Source organism: Pelobates fuscus, chromosome 12 (genome assembly GCF_036172605.1).
Source record: "Pelobates fuscus isolate aPelFus1 chromosome 12, aPelFus1.pri, whole genome shotgun sequence".
In the NCBI taxonomy this organism is placed as follows: Eukaryota; Metazoa; Chordata; class Amphibia; order Anura; family Pelobatidae; genus Pelobates; species Pelobates fuscus.
The window spans coordinates 114,412,932-114,434,532 of record NC_086328.1 but is presented as its reverse complement, the minus strand read 5'-3'; the positions used below and the strand labels follow the sequence as shown (position 1 = coordinate 114,434,532).

The following is a 21,601-nucleotide window of genomic DNA, read 5'->3' as shown; positions in this document are numbered from 1 at the left end:
CAATTCCTTACTGGTTCAAATGTTTTTTATTTGGCAGATCACAGAGCATTCTCAAGCATAGACTAATTCAATTAGCTGAACTTTGGACGTGTAGTAAATAAATTCCCTACTAGATTTATTCCCTAAATCTGGCATTAAACAGAATATACAGTATGATTGACCAAAATGGCCCAACTGAGAGAAAAAAAAATATATATATATATATATATATATATATATATATATATATATATTTCTCTCAGTTGGGCCATTTTGGTCAATATATATTTCCATTTTCACTTACGTTTTGCAGTTTTCTTGTCAACTGATCAGAAGTCCTGCTACTATATAAACCCCTACATGAATGTACCACCATTATGCTGAGGATTAGTGATGTCGCGAACTATCCGCGAACATGTCGCCGGCGAACAATAGCGTGTTCGTGGCGAAACGAACATACGCAATTTCCGGTCCGCCCCCTATACGTCATCATTGAGTGAACTTTGGCCCGGAACCTCACAGTCAGCAGACACTTCCTGGGAGGGAGGGTCTGCTGCTGATTGGCTGGAATGTGTCTGCTGACTGTGAGGTTCCGGGCCAAAGTTCACTCAATGATGACGTATAGGGGGCGGACCGGAAATTGCGTATGTTCGTTTCGCCGCGAACACACTATTGTTCGCCGGCGAAATGTTCGCAAACGGTTCGGCGGACAGTTCGCGTCATCTCTACTGAGGATACACAAGTTAACCCTTGGAAAGTGTTAGCCTTGGGTCTGTAAGACGAGCAGACTTACTGAATAGGGCCCCTCCGTATAGACGCGTCGACGTTTTGCTGCTCACTGTACCTCCATCAAAAACCGCTTCGTACAGCTGATCGGGGAAAGTTAGAGCCTGCAGGAGCAGAAAGCAGAAGATAAGATCTCACCACTTTGAGATATAGATAAGAGTTAATACGTTCACTGAAGACGTTTCCACCAGCATACAGCAAGAGAAAGGCCCACTCTCCAATTCAGCCGCGATTTCAAAGTTCAATGAATCTCTATTATCTTTTATTAGAAGAGCGAGGTTGTGTCAATTTGGAGTCTGGCACTCCACATGCAGGCACAGTGTGAGAGCGTGAAATCGATGCAACAAGGAACGCTTTCTGTACTGAGAAATGATGCCTGGAAATACAAAGCACACAATGTATCCTGCAGGACACAGAGTGGCAACAGCACGCTATTTTTGTCGTTGCAGCACTCCCAGCTGGCTTGGATGCCAGAAAATAAATGTATTAAGGGGAAATTATTTTGTTCCCAACGCAGCGATGGTGGCAGAGTTGGCCACAAGCTCGGTCCTGCTAATGAAACTAAGCCAAAAGTCACACGTCTGCCATGGATGAGAACTCTGAAGGGCTATCTTGTACAAAGCTTAAAAGGCGGTCCTTGGGCACATTCTGTTCAAGATTCCAAACTGTATCCTATCCGGCTAACAGAGTTATTTACCGAAGTGAGAATTCAAAGTGAATTTCAAATTGAAGGCCAGTGTAGCTCAACTGAAAACATAGCTGATCAAGAGAATTTTTTTTCAGGTCAGCAACTTTGAACTTCAATTTGAAAATCACTTTGAATTTACCTGGAATTCTCACTATAGCCAATAATCCTGTGATTTAATATCAAGTTTTGAAATTAAGGGACTTTTTTTTTTTTTTTCTTTCTTATTGCAATCAAATAAATTGAAAGTCTATTATTGTATTACTACTGTTGGGAAGAGTCACTTTACAGGGAATGGCATTTTGTAATAGTACCCATTAGCAATGCCTTTCTGTATGTTCTAAAGGGTTTTATCACTAAACAGAGCTATTGTGAGTTAATTTGTTTAGAGTCTAAACAAACTCTCCATTTTATAAAGGACTGCACCCAAGTTTTGCTACCTAGTTGCCAACTCACTACTCCGCGTCCAACCAAAACCAATATTTATCGTCCAGTATTATCTTACTATGACATGTTGGCTGAATTTGAATTAGATTTTGTCAAAACATCCAAGGAAGGACAGTTCAAAGACATATGGTCTGCAACAGTTATTATATTCTGCAAAATACTCCTGGCCCAGATTGTTTACAAAACCTAGGACAGTAAAAAGTGGGATTCTGGTAAAAAGTAGGAGTACATATCTGAGCGGCCGTGTCTGTATGCAGTTTTGGGCAAGTTACCCTATTTTGCCACCACAAAATCCTTCACTATATTTGACATGATGTCCTCCCTCACCAAATCCCAACCATAATTGGTCAAGAAATCACCACCACACAACCCTTTATTATATAGAATAAGAAGTCATCACCACCAAACCCTTACTGTATTGGACAAGAAAACCACCACCACTAAATCTTTTATTGCGTCAGACATCACCACCACCACCAAACCCTTACTGTACCAGACAAGAAAACCACCACCACTAAACCTTTTATTGTGCTAGACAAGACATCACCACCATCACCAAACCCTTTACTATATCGGACAAGAGGGCCTCACTCACCATCACGAACTCTAACTGTACCAGTCAAGACATCACCACTACCAAACCTTTACTGCACTGCATCTTTACTGCACTAGACAAAGCAGCCACCCTCTCCCCCACCAAACCCTTACTAATACTAGCGAACAAGACAACCTCTCTCACCACCAAACCCTCATTGCACCATACAAGAAATAAACACAGCCGAGCCTTTACTGTGTCAGACAAGATGACCTCGCATGACCACCACCAAACCTTTACCGTACCGAACAAGGAATACAAACTCTACACAACCAAAACGATTTACTGGAAAAACCATGTACCATTTGAAATCAGATTCTAGTTTTTCTTAGTTTGTAAGGCAAGGCTGCCACAGCATAGAACTTGTTTAACTAGGACACGTCATTCATTTTATAGGATAGCTCATTACCACAAAACACGGACACTAATCAGCTGTGAATGTAAAAATATTCAGCGACATCTATGATAATGCCATTCATACAACATTTGCAGCATTTTTACATATTACCACCATTTCACTTGCATGTAACCCTTTCACTGCCAAACTATTATATACAGGTTTAATCACAAAATTGGACATAACATTTCACCTAGCCTTAAAAGGACACTATAGTCACAAGAACAACTACAGCTTATTGCATTTGTTCTGGGGGGGTATAATCATTCCCTGCAACCTTTTTGCAGTGTTTTAGAGGTGCTTCCTAGGGCAGTGCTGAACAGTGAGTAGCACTGCCGTTCAGTATCTCCCCACTTCTGCATGCAGATACTGAACTTTCCTCAGAGATGCTTTGATTCAATGCATTTCTGAGGAGATGCTGATGGGCCAGCAAGGCATTTGGCCCCACCCCGAGCCCACCAGTTTAGTAGCCCTTCTCTGAACTCTCTCTAAGGTATCAATATCCTTCTGAAGATACGGTCTCCAGTACTGGGTACAATACTCCAAGTGAGGTCTCACCAGTGTTCTGTACAATGGCATGAGCACTTCCCTCTTTCTACTGCTAATACCTCTCCCTATACAACCAAGCATTCTGCTAGCATTTCCTGCTGCTCTATTACATTGTCTGCCTACCTTTAAGTCATCAGAAACAATTAACCCTAAATCCCTTTCCTCAGATGTTGAGGTTAGGACTCTATCAAATATTCTGTACTCTGCCCTTGGGTTTTTACGTCCAAGATGCATTATCTTGCACTTATCCACATTAAATGTCAGTTGCCACATTTTTCTAGTTTACCTAAATCATTTGCCATTTGGCTTATCCCTCCTGGAACATCAACCCTGTTGTATATCTTCGTATCATCAGCAAAAATACATACCTTACCATCAAGACCTTCTGCAATATCACTAATAAAAATATTAAAGAGAATGGGTCCAAGTACAGATCCCTGAGGTACCCCACTGGTGACAAGCCCATGCTTCGAATATACTCCATTGACTACAACCCTCTGTTGCCTGTCACTCAGCCACTGCCTCACCCATTCAACAATATTGGAATCCAAACTTAAAGATTGCAGTTTATTGATAAGCCTTCTATGTGCAACAGTGTCAAAAGCCTTACTGAAATCTAGGTAAGCAATTGCTACTGCACCACCCTGATCTAATATTTTAGTTACCCAATCAAAAAAATCAATAAGATTAGTTTGGCATGATCTCCCTGTAGTAAACCCATGTTGTCTCTGATCTTGAAATCCATGTGTTTTTAGATGTTCAACAATCCTATCCTTTAACATGGTTTCCATTACTTTCCCCACTACTGAAGTAAGGCTTACTGGCCTATAGTTGCCCGACTCCTCCCTACACAGATGACATGCATAGAAGGTTATGTTATCATAGCATTTCCCTAAACGCTTGCTGAAAAAAATGGTTAGAGGTTAATCATAATTTACTTTCTCATCCAATATTCTTTATTTTGGTTTGCTGGGTAAATTTTGAGGGAGAATTACTTTCCAAGTTGGCACTGGCATGGAACCCTTGCTAAGATCTCAAACTATTATTGAATTGAACATCTTCTATATAAAAGCAGAACCCTTGAAATTACAGACATTTCTTGCAGGTTAACTTTTATGGGAGGAAACAAAATACAAATCCTGAGTATCCTTTAGCCAGGTGGTTTGTATTGGTCCCATATTGAAGTGCAAGCAGGGATCGCTGTTCTGTTAGCAGAACAGAAACTGTTAATATCAAACAAAATATTATGCTGTCCGGTAGACACGTTCGCTTGAGCATTTAGACCTGCACAAAAATGTCTAAGGGTTTCAATAATAATTTTTTTTTAAGATTCATTAGTGGCATCATCGTCATGCTAATTGCTACACCTACAGAAAATAGGTGTAAATTGATGGCGAAATAGAGGAATGTATTTATTAAACTGGGAATTACAAGTAGCAGAAAAGGAAAAGAGGCAAAAAAGCGGGGGGCGGAGCCGGGCTGCTGAGCTGAACGGTCGCACACAGTTGGAGCTCCGTACAGCAACGCAATTTAAAACGATTTGGAACTACTTTACAGCGAATACATTATCTTTAATAAGCCTGACCTACCTCACGGAGAGTGGGAGCACGTATGCCAACAAAAGCACCGGCAATCTAGCGGTTGCGGAACCGGCAGCACGACCGAGGCCTACCTGGTTGTCGGGGCTTTGGGTGGTGGCCTACCTCGCGGTTTCTGACCATCCAGATACAGGTCCCACGGCACTCTGACACACCGATCCCCCCCCCCCCGGCCGGTGAGGGATATCCGGCGCCCACAACATCGGACACTCCTGCGTTACCTGCCAGCCCTGGTTCCCGCTCATTGAAGCAATAACTGCATCTCCAAGATGGCGGACGCACAGGACATGTGGGCAGGTGCTGCAGAACAACTACCGCAAGCTACTGCTAACCCAGCGGACCGACTCATGCAGCGGCTGGATGAAGCCTTCTCCAGATTCTGGACAGCACTCGAATACTGCATGAAGTCTGCATCAAACATAGGGGAAGCTGAGCGCAGAGATGAGAGCGAACATTCCTCGGGTACAGCATCAGTGACTCCCGCTGCCAAAGTCATACACCCACCTGGGCTGAAAGCCACGAGGGGCTCTACCACTACGCACCAACCACGCAGACGGAAGGCAAACCGCCGATTGCAGCACAGGTCCACCACTGCCTCCTGTTCCCCCAGAGGGGAGAAGGTCTGGGACTTACTGACCCCCCGAAACAGCGGCCTGAAGATGTCAGCTTTAGTGAAGACCTGGGGCTGGAGGGGTGCCTCGTCTGGCTCCCTTCGCTCAAAAAACATCGCGGATCACCCAGGACGTACCGTGCAGCGCATCAGCAAAGGAATCGGCTAGCCGCTAACAAACACTGATGCCCAGCAGCGAGACGGGCACAGTGGGCCACACCAACTCTGCAGCCACTGGCCCATCGTTGTGGGACTCTCATATTCATATAAGACGAAAACACTAACCATCTAAAATAGTATTTATGCAAACAATGTGTTACACTGATAGTACTGGCAGCTAGCATAATCCTCTGATCCAAGGTACTATAACCTGTCAGAAATGTCCATGATACACATAACGCTTGTCATACTGTAGATTACCCTGGTTGGAATGTAAACCTCCTGTAACACACTATAACCATACAATGTGCAACCCGGTATACAACCATAGGCTACCACTATGGGGACACCAAGCCCACTAGCCAGGTATCACACCCTAGGAGTTCAACCCTCCCGCTATAACATTACAAGTTACATGTGAGCAAAAACTCATAGCACCTAGGTAAGGATGACAATATTGTGTGCTTATCACAGTTACTAACACACTTCAGGTTACCTATATAAATTAAGCAGTTCACTACCATTGAGCTATATCACGTTAACTACTTAACCAAGCTGAATGTTGTTACATGTTTGTTCAACACCTCAATATATATCTAAAATGCCAGTTATATCTTATAAAATTTCAGAATAATCTTATATGTGCATTCGCTGCACAAGTCATGCTTTCCTCTTTTGTTTTCTCAGTTACCTATTTCTCCAGGACATGTGCATTAAGCTAGCATACTTAAAACCAAATGTGAAACTAAACCACTGTACTAGAGATCATATTAATATTATAAAAATGTGCCTGTATATCGAATGTCATGACATGTAATACCAATGTTCACCTACTCTACCGGATATCGCTGTTGTGGCGCACACCGGCAACTTGTTCATTTCGTGCACACCCAAAATAAAGAATAATAAAAAAAAAAAAAAAAAAGCGGTCTGAAAATTCAGCCAGCAGGGTTAGCTTCGTCAAAACAGTTAAACAGTTGATAATTCTCCCCAAGTCCCAGTTTAGCAAGTAAACCCCGTAGTTTGGCGAATACAGCACCTACAAGACTGATTACAGTGCTCTGTCTTACGGCTAACAGAAACTGAAAAATACCCCTAACTTATTCCTTTATCGTTTTGACACACTCACAAATTTTTTTTCAAATGCTTTCATCTTGCGCATGCACTATCACAGATACTTTGCGGAGGAAGAAAATCAGCATTTAGAACCGAAAATGCAGACAAATGTAGCATAATCTCCCTCCCAACCCAAAAAGCTGCATGAATTTTATAGGACAAACCCTAGAGGGAGGGAGGCAGGAGGAAGGAAAGAGAACATGTTCCTGGTCTCTAAAACATGAATTGGTTGAGAAAAAGAAAAACTATTGAACTGAAGATAAAGAAATATCAAGTACATCGAATTGAAAGGGATTACAGGGATGTAAAGTAACTGGGGAGAATAACTAAGGAACAAGAGAACAGAAAATGCCAGAAGTTGAGGCGGACAGAGGGACTGCTTAAATCTCATGAAAATCGCTTTCACAGCTGGTTTATTTTTGTATCTGCAGACAGATCCTTTGGTGGGAAAAGCAAGATAAAAAAAAAAATTCAAGCCTGGACAATTTCACGTTCAGTAAAAAGAAAAAAAATATATAAAATGAATTTCCGAATTCTTAAAGCCCGTCCTCTCGCATTTTGTTGCGTCCCATACCAATCTAGCTCCTTAATGTGCTATGGTAATATTAAAAGAAATGTTTTAAGATTTTGGCGAACGGACAGCTCAAAAGTTATTTATTCTAAAGGGTTCAGTGAAAAAAAATAATAATTATACACTGAACACAAATTTGCAACTCTTGCTCTCACGCCGTGTGAATCATTTGCTTTGGATACAATATATAAATAGGTTTGTTAACTGCACCAACTTACCATGACTGCAATCCCGGTGAACATAACAGCCGAAAGAAGCTGCCATAACCTGTCGGAAGAAAACAACGGAATGTCATGAAAATTGGATCAAACCAGACAATGTCTCTGCACAATTTGTATACAATGACTAACATCCTGCAGTTTGCAAACTTCTATTGGACTACAATTCCTATCATGAGTGACTGAACAGGTTGATTGATAGGTGTGCAGTTTAGCTGTTTTAGAGCTGCGTGCCAGTATGGCTTTAATTAATTTCAGGTCTCCAAACAGTGTGTTACATTTAAACATCAATGTACTGAATCAAATGACAATGGGAATTTCAAATTTAAGGGAAAATATTGCTAAACTGGATTCACTCACGTCAGTCACACTTCCAAGCCAGAAATGTTTATCTTTTGAAATTCCCTGTGAATTCTTGACTATTTTCATCCCAGGACTGTGATGTTATATCTGAAGCATAATATGACAAACACATTCAGTTCCAACAGTAGCCAGATGGAGGCACTACTGAGCTTCAGATAGTTGATTGTTTCCAAAATTGACAAACTGATTCTTCACTTGGGGGAGCGTTAACTGCAGTGTACATTTTCACTTTCCCTCAAACATTTGTAGCACGTGTGAAGGGCTCCAGAGCACTTGGAATTGGGATATAAAATGGTTTTGTAATGTAACAAAACCAATTACCATTATTGGAGTAAGCATGGAGTGGCAGCAGATACGCATAATTCAATCTAAGAGTTGAAGCAGAGCTCCACAGCTATCAAACAAAGTAATCTTTCAAAAATAATTTTTTTTCCCCAAAAATCCCGAAGAAAATCCATAGTGACAATATATTTTGTGGAGGAACCTACCTCAAACCCAGGGGTTCTCGAACTGCAAATTTTATTTCATTTCCTAAAACTTGACTGATCTGAAAATAAATAAAGAAATGTGTGATCGCATGGGGTGGCCAGCAGACAGCAACTCAGACGCTATGAAACTACATCTCCCAGCATGCCTCACCTGCCGATCGCTCAATACGCTTTAGGCTGAGCAAGGATACGAAAAGGGTTATAGACTGCCTGGCCTCATAGAGGTTTTCAATTGGTCATTATTCACATTTTATTTTTTTAAACTATATTGTTTTTACTTTATTAAGTGTAATAGGTCGGTGAAGACTAATTGTCTACTATTAAGCACGGAGTCTCCTGTTTGATAGTCTGAGAGTTACCAAACGTACCATTTCTCTTTCGGTATTGTAGGTTACTTACTGGTGCTTGATTTTTCCTGTTGGTCGATGCAGGTGTCCCATTTTTCTGTCTCCAAAATATTCTAATCAACATCCTGTCATCACCAAAATGTGAATAATGACGAATTGAAAACCAATCTGCAACTGCATCAGGCTAACTAGATTTTTCCTTTTCTAAATGTATTTCTTAATTTTTAGTCAGCTAATTTGGATTCAATTCACTTCTGTGTTCAGCGAATAAGTGTATCTGTGCTGTGGCATTGCTAGGGCTAACCAGCGGCCCTGTAGCACATATCAGAGTACTCCCAGCCTGAGTAAAGAGAGTTAGCAGAGCGGCAGTAATGCATGCATCTTCGTTCGGCTTTTACGTCTATAAGTGCCTTTATCGCATTGACGTGGCTCTGCCTGTCTCCGGCGCTAGCTAAGGGGTTAAGAAGAATAGGGGGTGATGGAATTAAAGCCGACAGCATCTGCTGAAACTACGGGGGAAGAAAAGAAAAAAAAAAAAGGCAGTTTAGAGAAGATTAGAGGGAAACTTAACAGAGAATGGCATTGGTGCAAAAAAAATTTCCCCACTGAGAGCACAGCAGGATTACATGCGACAAAAAAAAAAATAATGAGAGAAGATGAGACGTGGGAAACAGAAAACGCGCATTAAACCGTGGAATATACCATGGAAAGCATTTTATTTATATAAAACTGTCATTTCTTTTCAAATGTTGCAGTAATATCTGTGGCCCAAGAAATGAAAATGTATCTTTCATTAACCCTTTCTGCATCAGAAAGAGGCTAGGTCACATGTGCCGAAAAGGATGGACCACTGCAGCAGGTGACAGACACAACGAGTTTGGCTCTGCAACTTTATTTGTCTCCCATCCATCAAACTGACAGCACTCAGGTGGTTCTAAATAAGACCCTAAAGAGCTGGGTCCTGTGAAACCCCCAGAAGGGGGATCAACCGCTTATAAGCCAGATAATTCAGGTAATGTAAGAACTAGACAGCTTCAGGTGGTCTACCTCTGAATGAAGGTATCTTCAGTTGCATAAATATCTTAACTCACCTTTGACCGGTGAACCTCTCCATCATCATCTTCACCTCCCACGCCAAGTATCTTGCGTGTCTTCAATCGGCTAACGAGGTCAGTCTGACTGTGCTTCTTCATCAAAGGGGGAGGGGACTTGGTAGCCATGTTGGAGGAACTATAGGTCCAATCTACCTGCAGAGAGAAGAGGAACACAAAAATAAACCATACATTTTGAACTATGAAATGGTGATGACAGGATGTTGATTAGAATATTTTGGAGACAGAAAAATGGGACACCTGCGTAGACTTACAGGAAAAAGCAAGCACCAGAAACATAGAATACCAAAAGAGAAATGGTACGTTTGGTAACTATCAAACAGGAGACTCTGTGCTTAAAGGATCACTATAGGGTCAGGAACACAAACATGTATTCCCCTATAGTGTTAAAACCACCATCAAGCCCCCCCGGGCCCCTCATGCCTCCATAAATATAGTAAAAATCTTACTGTATTCAAGCCAGAAGCTGTAACTCTGCATGCTGTTAGACTCAGAAAAACAAGCAGTCTGGTGACATCATCAGAAGTGGTAGCCTGATCCAATCACAATGTATCCCCATAGGATTGGCTGAGACTGAAAGGAGGCAGATCCAGCATGAATTCAAACACAGCCCTGGTCAATCAGCATCTCCACATAGAGATGAATTGAATCAATGAATCTCTATGAGGAAAGTTCAGTGTCAGCATGCAGAGGGAGGAGATACTGAATGTTTGGATGCATTTTAGGCAGCCATGACCCAGGAAGGATCTCTAACAGCCATCTGAGGAGTGGCCAGTGAAGTTATCACTAGGTTGTAATGTAAACACTGCATTTTCTCTTAAAAGACAGTGTTTACAGCAAAAGGCCTGAAGGTAAAGATTCTACTCACCAGAACAAATACAATAATCTGTAGTTGTTCTGGTGACTATACCTATTGAACTTAATAAAGTAGAAACAATATAGTTTTAAAAAATAAAAATAAAAAAAATACAGAAATATATAACATAGAAAACAAAACAAAAAAAGTTGCTCCAAAAATAAAATTACTTCCAGTGGATCACATAAAAGGGAAAACCCAATTCCATACATCAATAAATAAGAACAAAATATTCTCAATACCTTGTCATCCAAACATATATAGGACAAGAAAAAAGTTGTAAAACATGTTGTTGTTTTTTTACACCTTATCCACAAGGCAAAAGAATAGAATGTTCTTTAATGGAGAAACACAAACCCTCCTTGAGTATGGATCCAGGTTAAAAAAATAATTAAAAAAAATAAAATAAAACTAACACAAAACCACTACAGACTGAGCGCAGCCTGATGGGATAATATATCTCTGTAGAGAGAGAATAGGTTAGTAAATATCTGTTGGTTTACAAATATAAAAAAATAAAAAATAAAATTTAAGAATTGCTCAAGGTATCTACAGCAAACAAATCCCTTGATATCATCTGTCTACTCAGAATTTTCCCACAAACATTTATGAGCCCCAAAAAAAAAAAAAAAAATCATGTAGAAGAAGAAAAAAAAAATGTCAAGGGATGAGATTGGCTTTAGATGCTAAGGGTACTGCTTTAAATTTATACTTCTATTTATTCAGATACTGAAGAGCTAGACTGATCTGAGCCATGGGAGTCCTACAGCTAGAAGCAGAATGGAATTTGAAGTAGTCTGTGCTCTGCCATTATCTTGTCTCTCACCACGTGGTGGGTTACTCTCTGATACTTTGGGATATATGAATGTTACGACTGCTTGCTACACTCTCGTAAGTACATCTTATTATCAAATAGAAATTCTTCTGCTTTTACATTTTTATATGGTCCACGCGATCGTGGTATCGGATATTAAAAAGGTAACCAATCACTTTTCTGGACGTTTTGCCATTGAATGAAATATGTAAATTTCATAACTTGTGTTTACCATTTTTTGATTAAATGGTCTTATGGACACTTGGAGAGCTAAAACTTGCAATGGCAAACCACCAAAAATGGACAAAATATGTTTATACACTGTATTACAGACTAATGAAACAAGTAAGATATAATTCATGAACCATTAAATGTTTCCGACCTTTGGGAGGTATATAATGGATGGACAGTCATGTTAGTCATTATTAGAGATACACATCAGTAGGTGCGCTTATTTGGTTGAGTGTCATAATGACTACAAATGTGTAGAAATACCCAGCATTGAAAGAGGTTTTCTGATGTGCTGGTGCCGCACTGTTTAGGTGTTCTTCTGGAGACACCAGAGAAAAATACCTGGGATGGTGAGTCAGAGGACACAGACCAGGACTGTCCTGCCAGATCTGGGACTGTTGGGAGGTATACATTGAGAAGGCAGTTATAATGGTTGTAAAAAAAAAAAAAAAAAAAACATAACACAAACACACACACACACACACACACACACACACACACACACACTCTCTTCAAAAATCAGATCCCAAATTTATTTCTAAAATCAGACTCCAGTAGAAAAGGACAAGGTCCACAAAATAAACACAGGGAGTGGCTGAAATCTTGTGGCAGATCCCTGGCCAACCATAGTGATCTGTAAATAAATTACTGAACATGTGTAAAGCCCCACAATGCACCCGTGATTTAAATCCCACTCACTAGAAGAAGAAAAAAAAAATAAAAAAAATGAAAAAAAACGAACGCCTCACAACACGCAAACATGAATAAGAGTTACTCTCTCAAGTGAAAACAGAGGTTGCCAGCAGACATTTACTCAGTCATATAATTATTTTCTGTTTTGAATGAAAAAGATGCAGATTGCTCATTCAGAAGTTGAACATTTTGATATGGGTTAGGAAATCAATCAATAAATAAAATTTTGGTTTTGGGGAAACGTACAGCCGATTAGACATCCGGTCTATTTGTTATTCACTATAACCGAATGCACGGAACGTAATTCAAGGAGAAGTTCAAAATAGTCAGGTTGGAGCTACAGTGAGGGGAAAAAGTATTTGATCCCCTGCTGCTTTTGATCGTTTGCCCACTGACAAAGAAATGATCAGTCTATAATTTTAATGGTAGGTGTATTTTAACAGTGAGAGACAGAAAAAAAAATAAAGCATGTCAAAAGTTATCAATTGATTTGCATGTCAGTGGGTGAAATAAGTATTTGACCCCTTCGACTTAGTACCTGGTGGCAAACCCCTTGTTGGCAATCACAGAGTTCAGACCTTTCTTGTAGTTGGCCACCAGGTTTGCACACTTCTCAGGAGGGATTTTGGTCCACTCCTCTTTGTAGATCCTCTCCAAGTCATTAAGGTTTTGAGGCCGACATTTGGCAACTCAAACCTTCAGCTCCCTCCACAGATTTTCTATGGGATTAAGTTCTGGAGAATAGCTAGGACCTTAATATGCTTCTTCTTGAGCCACTCGTTTGTTGCATTGGCTGTGTGTTTTGGGTCACTGTCATGCTGGAATACCCATCCACTACCCATTTTCAATGCCCTGGCTGAGGGAAGGAGGTTCTCACCCAAGATTTGATGCTACATGGCTCAGTCAATCGTGCCTTTGATGCGGTGCAGTTGTCCTGTCCCCCTAGCAGAAAGAAAAAACAAAAAGCATAATGTTTCCACCTCCAAGTTTGACAGTGGGGATGGTGTTTTTGGGGTTATATGCAGCATTCCTCCTGCTCCAAACACGGCGAGTTGAGTTGATGCCAAAGAGCATGATTTTGGTCTCATCTGACCATGACACTTTCACCCAGTACTCCTCTGAATCATTCAGATGTTCATTGGCAAACTTCAGACGGGCCTGTACAGGTGTTTTTTTTGTTTCTTTTTTTAACAGGGTGACCTTGCAGGCGCTGCAGGATATCCGTCTATCATGGTGTAGTGTGTCACCAACTGTTTTCTTGGTGACTACGGTCCGAGCTGCCTTGAGATCATTAACAAGATCCTCCCATGTAGTTCTGGGCTGATTCCTCACCGTTCTCATGATCATTGAAACTCCACGAGGTAAGACCTTGCATGGAGCACCAGACCGAAGGAGACTGACGGTTATTTTGTGTTTCTTTAATTTGCGAATAAATCGCACCAACTGTTGTCACCTTCTCACCAAGCTGCTTAGCGATGGACTTGTAGCCCATTCCAGCCTTATGCAAGTCTACAATCTTGTCCCTGACATCCTTGGACAGCTCTTTGGTCTTGGCCATGGTGGAGAGTTTGGAATCTGATTGCTTCTGTAGACAGGTGTCTTTTATACAGGTAACAAGCTGAGATTAGGAGCACTACCTCTAAGAGAGTGCTCCTAATCTCAACTTGTTACCTGTAGAAAAGACATCTGGAAAATCAATTTATAACTTTTTGACTTGCGTTTTTCTGGATTTTTTTTGTTGTTATTCTGTCTCTCACTGTTAAAATACACCTACAGTTAAAATTATCGACTGATCATTTCTTTGTCAATGGAAAAAAACAAACATTCAAAATCAGCAGGGGATCAAATACCTTTCTCCCTCACTGTAGCTCCAACTTAATAACTTTTTTCCCAACCTGACTAAAAAAAATATATAAAAAAGGATAAACTATGAAATCATTCCATATAGGAACTTTTCAGATAATAAAAATTTGCACTGCAAAAGTGGAGTAATCACCATAGAAACCACTGATTGATTTAACCAATTTTAGTATAAATCTACACTTTCTTAAAGGACCACAAAAGACACCTAGACCACATCATCTGACTAAAGTGGTTGAGGTGCAGTAGTCATTTAGCATTAACCTTCCAATGTGAACCATTGCCATTTAGTAGATACAGCAAATCATTGCAGGGTTTACACACACCTCTAGTGGCTGTCTGAGGTGCTTCGGCTGTGAGAACGGAGTCAAAACTCTGTTCTCACAGCCAACATCCAATAGCACTGGACGCGCTTGCACTTTTCAACTCCAATGCTCCTCTATGAGAAGCACTGGATTGGAGTCTAAACATCGGCTTTAACGGTGTTACCTCAACCTACAGCAGACCATCGTTTTCAATAATGACACTAAACTTTGACGTTCCTGCAAAAACTACAAATCCCCAGCATCTGCAGCAGCATGTGGGCCATCATACCATTCTTGAGTCAGCCTGCCCAGGGAGGTTCATATTGCCAGGGTGTGGGCCCTACTCACTATATAAAAGCTTGTACATGCCGGCCTGTGTGACTCTGCTCTGCAATATTCCAAAGCAAGCACTGGGCTTACAATTACAACAGAGCTCTATTTACCAAGATTGAAGAGAATAGCCATGGAGGCGGGGCCAGCCGTGCAAGATTAGTGCAGGGATGGAGAAGAGGTAAGTAAGCCAGACACAGAGATAGATAGGTAGCCTTACACTATAGTGTTCCTTTAAAGTGGTAAGCTGGTGCTAGGTAATTGTCTAATGCCAGGAAAACACAACTGGAAACTTAGCCTCCCCCCTCCATTCCGATCCACTCCAATTACTGTCTTAACCATTTAAGTTTACAATCCACAGGGAACTGGTCATCACACATGGACAGGAGCTCATATAACCGATTGTGCACACGGACTCAGAGGTAACATTGGACCAAGAAAGTAAGCATGTTGTTGTAATGAGCATAGAATCACACAGTCCCAGAATGGGCCAGAGATGCCTGGCCTCCTGTTAACCTTGCTCCTTTTTGGCTGTACCCAAATCTCCCAGTTTTAAGCAGGTCCAACAGTTGACTCATTCTGTAAACATGGTTTAGAGTTTAGATGCTTGCGTAATTCTGCTCCTCACATGATGTCTCTGCATATCAAGACAACTACAGCCATAGGAAAAAAAAAAAAAAAAAAAAAAAACCTACTCGCATTTTTCAGTGGAGACCACAATTTACCGTATACTAAAAAAATACAAGGAACAGCACACACATTACAACAGTTCTAAGTTTTACAAAGCTACTTAAAATCACCCATATCTGCAAACAATCAGGAATGTATAAATTTGAGGATGTTCTGGATAGCAGCAACGTCACTTTAATATTAATTTGTATTTGATAGTGAGCAGATATAGGATATGCGTATCACTATAATGGTTTTGTGATCACACTGTATTTTTATCACATTAACTTTGCATTATATATTCACAATGCTCTTACAACAGATTAAACACAATTTAGTCCATTTAGCACGATTTCATTTCACGATAAAATTTAGTGTAGTATCCACCGATATTGGGGTACTGCGGCAAATCGTATCATCTGTATTTTACGCTACTCAGACACACCATTTGAATACCACACTGGAGATTTTTTTTATTTTTTATTATTGTTACAATTTGCAAACAAGATTGCCAAATTGGAAACATTCCACAATTTCCCTTCATTTCCAGGACGATTGAAATTCACACTTAAGTGAATAACCCTGTTAGTTTGCATTGCCGTGGTCTATTTTCCTGTGACAGTCATTTTCTTTCGAGAGAGTTTAAATTACAGCAATAAAACCGAACAAGGAACAGAGCTCATAAAGCCGGAATGTATATTATATACAATGGAGTCAAGTCACAAATCTTTTATTCCAGGCAGAACACGGGAAGACATCCTACTCCTAACAGAATGACGTCTTTATTAAACAAAAACAAAAAGGAAATTTAAAAACACACACAGAGAACATACTTATAGCTTTTGCTATCTAGCTCCCACCCAGAATGCCTCGAAAGTGTTTTAAAAGGGATACTGTAGGCACGTTTACCATTTAATTTTATGGAATTGGTTATAGTGCCTGCAGTCCCTTGGCACGGTCCTTCCAGTCGCTGTTAAACCATTTTCAAGCAGTATAACACTTCATGAGAAGCTCTGGCTTCCCACAGCTCCAGCCCCTAGTGGAGATGTGGCTAAGGCAGAGATTATACTTCCTTCTAGCCATACAAATTCATACCAGCAATGTGATAGGCAGAAAGCAGTCAGATGACACTCTCAGCCAATCACAGCCACCCATTGCTCCTCAAGCGAACACTTCCATATTAGCCTGAACAGCCTGGAGGGGGTGGGCTGCTGGAGACTAGTGTTAAAAGATAAAAAACGATTTAATGCTGAATGGAAGGACAGCACCAGGAGGCTGTAGACACTAAAAACACATCAGTGTGATTAAGAAGTTACAGTGTCTACATCATTCCCATAATGCCACCCACATCGGCATCCTCGGAAATACAAATACAAAGCAGGTTACCTCTGTACAAGACATGCAGCAAGCTCAGATGGCCAATTTTGTAGCATTTAGACCTGGTCAGTGACGTCAGGCTAATATAACACTATGCAAAATGAGAAACGTTGTCTGATATGGTATTTCCCATAGGGCATTTTTTTTTTCACTGTTTGTTTTACATTTTGCAGTTTGTTTATTAAAAGTTTTAGCAAGTCATTATCCACAAGGCGAATTCTTTCTACAGAGATTGCCAAGAACAGAATACAAAGAACACCTCATTTAAATACATCACTAAGATATACTGTAAGTTTAACCAGAACAAAAAGGAAGATAAAACCTGGAGGACCATTTATCAGAGCTACTACCCAGGGGTAATGCAATTCTCTTGTATACCCTTGTAGGGCAGCATGTACCTACAGTACTCCTACACACCATCCCTACTGCAAGCCTCTACAATTTCACTCGGCTCAACCCACCCAGCTTCCCCCTAAATTTATAGCAGGCTCCTCCAGCGGTTTAAAATTATCACTCACTTACCTCTTCATTCCCTCTATATTCTACTAATATCTGCAACTCTTTGTTTCCTTATTTAGCCAACACTTCCAAACTCCCCCTGCTACCTCTTGTCTCAAATCCCCACAGTATCCTTTAGATTGTAAGCTCACGGGCTACCTATGCACTTTGTATAAAAGAGCTTAAATGGCAAGATGTCAGCTTACGGGCAGGGCCCGTGCTACCTTTTGTATTTGTCTGTATATTGTATGTTCTCCACTAATTGTACAGCGCTGCGGAATCTGTTGGCGCTTTATAAATACCAGTAATAAATAAATAATAAATAATACAAGAAGCTCAAGTAGTAATGTACATTGCAAGATCCCCACCCCATATTTCTTTCTGTATTTGCCTGTAAAATCTCTGGATGGGTCAATCCAGTTTCCCAGTATGTTTTAGAGCTGTTTCTTACACAAAACAAAAACGCAACCTGTTTTAGTCACCTATCCTTGTATGAACAAGTCTACATGTGCAATGCATGAGGAAACCATCCATCAATGGGACTGTGTGTTCTAAAGAACATGAAGGTAGCCCGAGGATCCCTGGTCTTAAAGGAACACTATAGTCACCTAAATTACTTTAGCTAAATAAAGCAGTTTTAGTGTATAGATCATTCCCCTGCAATTTCACTGCTCAATTCACTGTCATTTAGGAGTTAAATCACTTTGTTTCTGTTTATGCAGCCCTAGCCACACCTCCCCTGGCTATGATTGACAGAGCCTGCATGAAAAAAACAAACTGGTTTCACTTTCAAACAGATGTAATTTACCTTAAATAATTGTATCTCAATCTCTAAATTGAACTTTAATCACATACAGGAGGCTCTTGCAGGGTCTAGCAAGCTATTAACATAGCAGGGGATAAGAAAATCTTAATTAAACAGAACTTGCAATAAAGAAAGCCTAAATAGGGCTCTCTTTACAGGAAGTGTTTATGGAAGGCTGTGCAAGTCACATGCAGGGAGGTGTGACTAGGGTTCATAAACAAAGTGATTTAACTCCTAAATGGCAGAGGATTGAGCAGTGAGGCTGCAGGGGCATGTTCTATACACCAAAACTGCTTCATTAAGCTAAAGTTGTTCAGGTGACTGTAGTGTCCCTTTAATAGAATAAGGAACACTCCACTTTCAGTTTCTCAAAAAAAAAAATTTGGGAATTATATTCTGGACCTCAGTTGTAAATCTTATACTTTCTTTTCAGTCATTATGCAAAAGATTTATAAAAACGCCAACATAAACCAAACCTCTACTATTAGGGCACTATTAGAACTTGTGCAGATGGAAACGGAGGCTTCTTGTCCCAAGAGTTTGCAATCCCATAGATCTATGATCAGTATTTAAGAAGCTCTTGACATTCCATGCAATTCACGGCTTGCTGGCGTTAATGCAGAGACAACTCTTTATGGCTTGTGTACATCTACATTCATTGCTTTACACACAATTATTGATTTAAAACATATTGATTTGTGCATGTGTGGCATAAATTGCAAAGCACACGTGGTATGCGTGCCCAGAAACCGGGACAATGGGAGACTAATGAGGCTTCCCGCTGCTTCCAAGCATTGTGAGCTCAGGAGGATTACATTCCCAGTAAAGGGAATAATTAGGCTGGGTGCCTCGGTTACCCCCTCCCTCATTGTGAATGCAAGATGCCAGGGTTTGGCAAGGCGTCGGAGCATGCTGGCAGTGGGAGCCTTTAAGAATCAGAGCAGTTATGTCTAAGCCAGTTTAATAAATATCCAAGTGTCTGCCCATCATTCGCCGGTATGTAACTGCCCTGGGGTGGGCACAACAAGTCTGCCCTGTAGTGTTGAACACACAGTAACGGATCATAACTTTAACCCTCACAGTGGTACTCAAAGTTAAAGGTTTGAGGCACACAAAAGTGTTCGATGAGATCCTTTATCAAGTAGGTATATCAATGTAACAAATACATTCTGCTGGCAAGATCAAATTAAAAACACATAATTACCATTTAGGGGAGTGTTTGCAGTGGTCATGGTGCTTGGGGTCTGTATGAGCCGTGTTTCAGTGCGATACGCTGCAAATATACTGCTGCTGGAGGTGTTAATCCACCACCTTCAACACCATTAGGGAGTCATTAGCCAGCCCGGAATAAGATTTTTGGGCTGGCTAATGTCAATTCTGTGCATACTGGACATCTGATGTCAGTGCACACAGCAAGCACAACAGGCAACCAATGGTAGAACACCACGCCAACATGCCACCCAAGTCCTCCACAACATACCTTCCCCTTCAGTGAGAGAGTGTGTGACGTGTCTGGAGGAAGAACGTACTGCCTGGGGTACCTGACCTGCAGTGGAAGTGACTTTTAGCTTTATTCTTTTCCCTTTTTTTTTTTTTTTTTTTTTTTAAAATAAGAGCTTAGTGGTGTACTAACAAAACCATTAACAGATTTATTTAACCAATCATTGATAACAGGAGTAGTCCCAGAAGATTGGAAGTTAACGAATGTTGTGCCCATTCACAAGAAAGGTAATATGGAGGAGTCGGGCAACTATAGGCCAGTAAGCCTTACTTCAGTAGTGGGGAAAGTGATGGAAACCATGTTAAAGGATAGGATTGTTGAACATCTAAAAACACATGGATTTCAAGATCAGAGACAACATGGGTTTACTTCAGGGAGATCATGCCAAACTAATCTTATTGATTTTTTTTTATTAGGTAACTAAAATAATAGGTCAGGGTGGTGCAGTAGACATTGCTTACCTAGATTTCAGTAAGGCTTTTTACACTGTTGCAGAAGACTTATCAATAAACTGCAATCTTTAAGTTTGGATTCCAATATTGTTGAATGGGTAAGGCAGTGGGTGAGTGACAGGCAACAGAGGGTTGTAGTCAATGGAGTATATTCAAAGCATGGGCTTGTCACCAGTGGGATACCTCAGGGATCTGTACTTGGACCCATTCTCTTTAATGTTTTTATTAGTGGTATTGCAGAAGGTCTTGATGGTTAGGTATGTATTTTTGCTGATGATACTAAGATATGTAACAGGGTTGATGTTCCAGGAGGGATAAGCCAAATGGCAAATTATTTAGGTAAACTAGAAAAATGGTCAGAGATGGGGCAACTGACATTTAATGTGGATAAGTGCAAGATAATGCATCTTTGACGTAAAAACCCAAGGGAAGAGTACAGCATATTTGATAGAGCCCTAACCTCAACATCTGAGGAAAGGGACTTAGGGGTAATTATTTCAGATGACTTAAAGGACCACTCTAGGCACCCAGACCACTTCAGCTTAATGAAGTGGTCTGGGTGCCAGGTCCTTCTAGGGTTAACCCATTTTTTCATAAACATAGCAGTTTCAGAGAAACTGCTATGTTTGTGAATGGGTTAAGCCTTCCCCTATTTCCTCTAGTGGCTGTCTCATTGACAGCCGCTAGAGGCGCTTGCCTGATTCTCACTGTGAAAATCACAGTGAGAGCACGCAAGCGTCCATAGGAAAGCATTATGAATGCTTTCCTATGTGACCGGCTGAATGCGCGAGCAGCTCTTGCCGCGCGTGCGCATTCAGCCGACGGGGAGGAGAAGAGGAGGATCGGAGGAGGAGAGCTCCCCGCCCAGTGCTGGAAAAAGGTAAGTTTTACCCCTTTTCCCCTTTCCAGAGCCATGCGGGAGGGGGTCCCTGAGGGTGGGGGCACCCTCAGGGCACTCTAGTGCCAGGAAAACAAGTATGTTTTCCTGGCACTAGAGTGGTCCTTTAAAGGTAGGCAGACAATGTAATAGAGCAGCAGGAGATGCTAGCAGAATGCTTGGTTGTATAGGGAGAGGTATTAGCAGTACAAAGAGGGAAGTGCTCATGCCATTGTACAGAACACTGGTGAGACCTCACTTGGAGTATCGTACGCAGTACTGGAGACCGTATCTCCAGAAGGATATTGATACC

General features: G+C 40.9%; 1 protein-coding gene across 6 annotated transcripts in view; it reads right to left on the bottom strand.

Moving 5' to 3' along the window:
- Window positions 1–21,601, bottom strand: part of TP53I11 (tumor protein p53 inducible protein 11) — a 41,971-nt gene that overhangs the window by 2,033 nt on the left and 18,337 nt on the right. For all 6 annotated transcript variants that reach the window (XM_063438860.1, XM_063438864.1, XM_063438862.1 and 3 more), the window contains exons 2-5: window positions 10,000–10,155; window positions 8,562–8,620; window positions 7,711–7,759; window positions 773–869 (exon numbers count right to left, since the gene is read on the bottom strand). In XM_063438860.1, coding sequence (XP_063294930.1) covers window positions 773–869; window positions 7,711–7,759; window positions 8,562–8,620; window positions 10,000–10,128 — 334 coding nt within the window. In that variant the 5' untranslated portion in view covers window positions 10,129–10,155. The remainder of the gene's footprint in view (window positions 1–772; window positions 870–7,710; window positions 7,760–8,561; window positions 8,621–9,999; window positions 10,156–21,601) is intronic.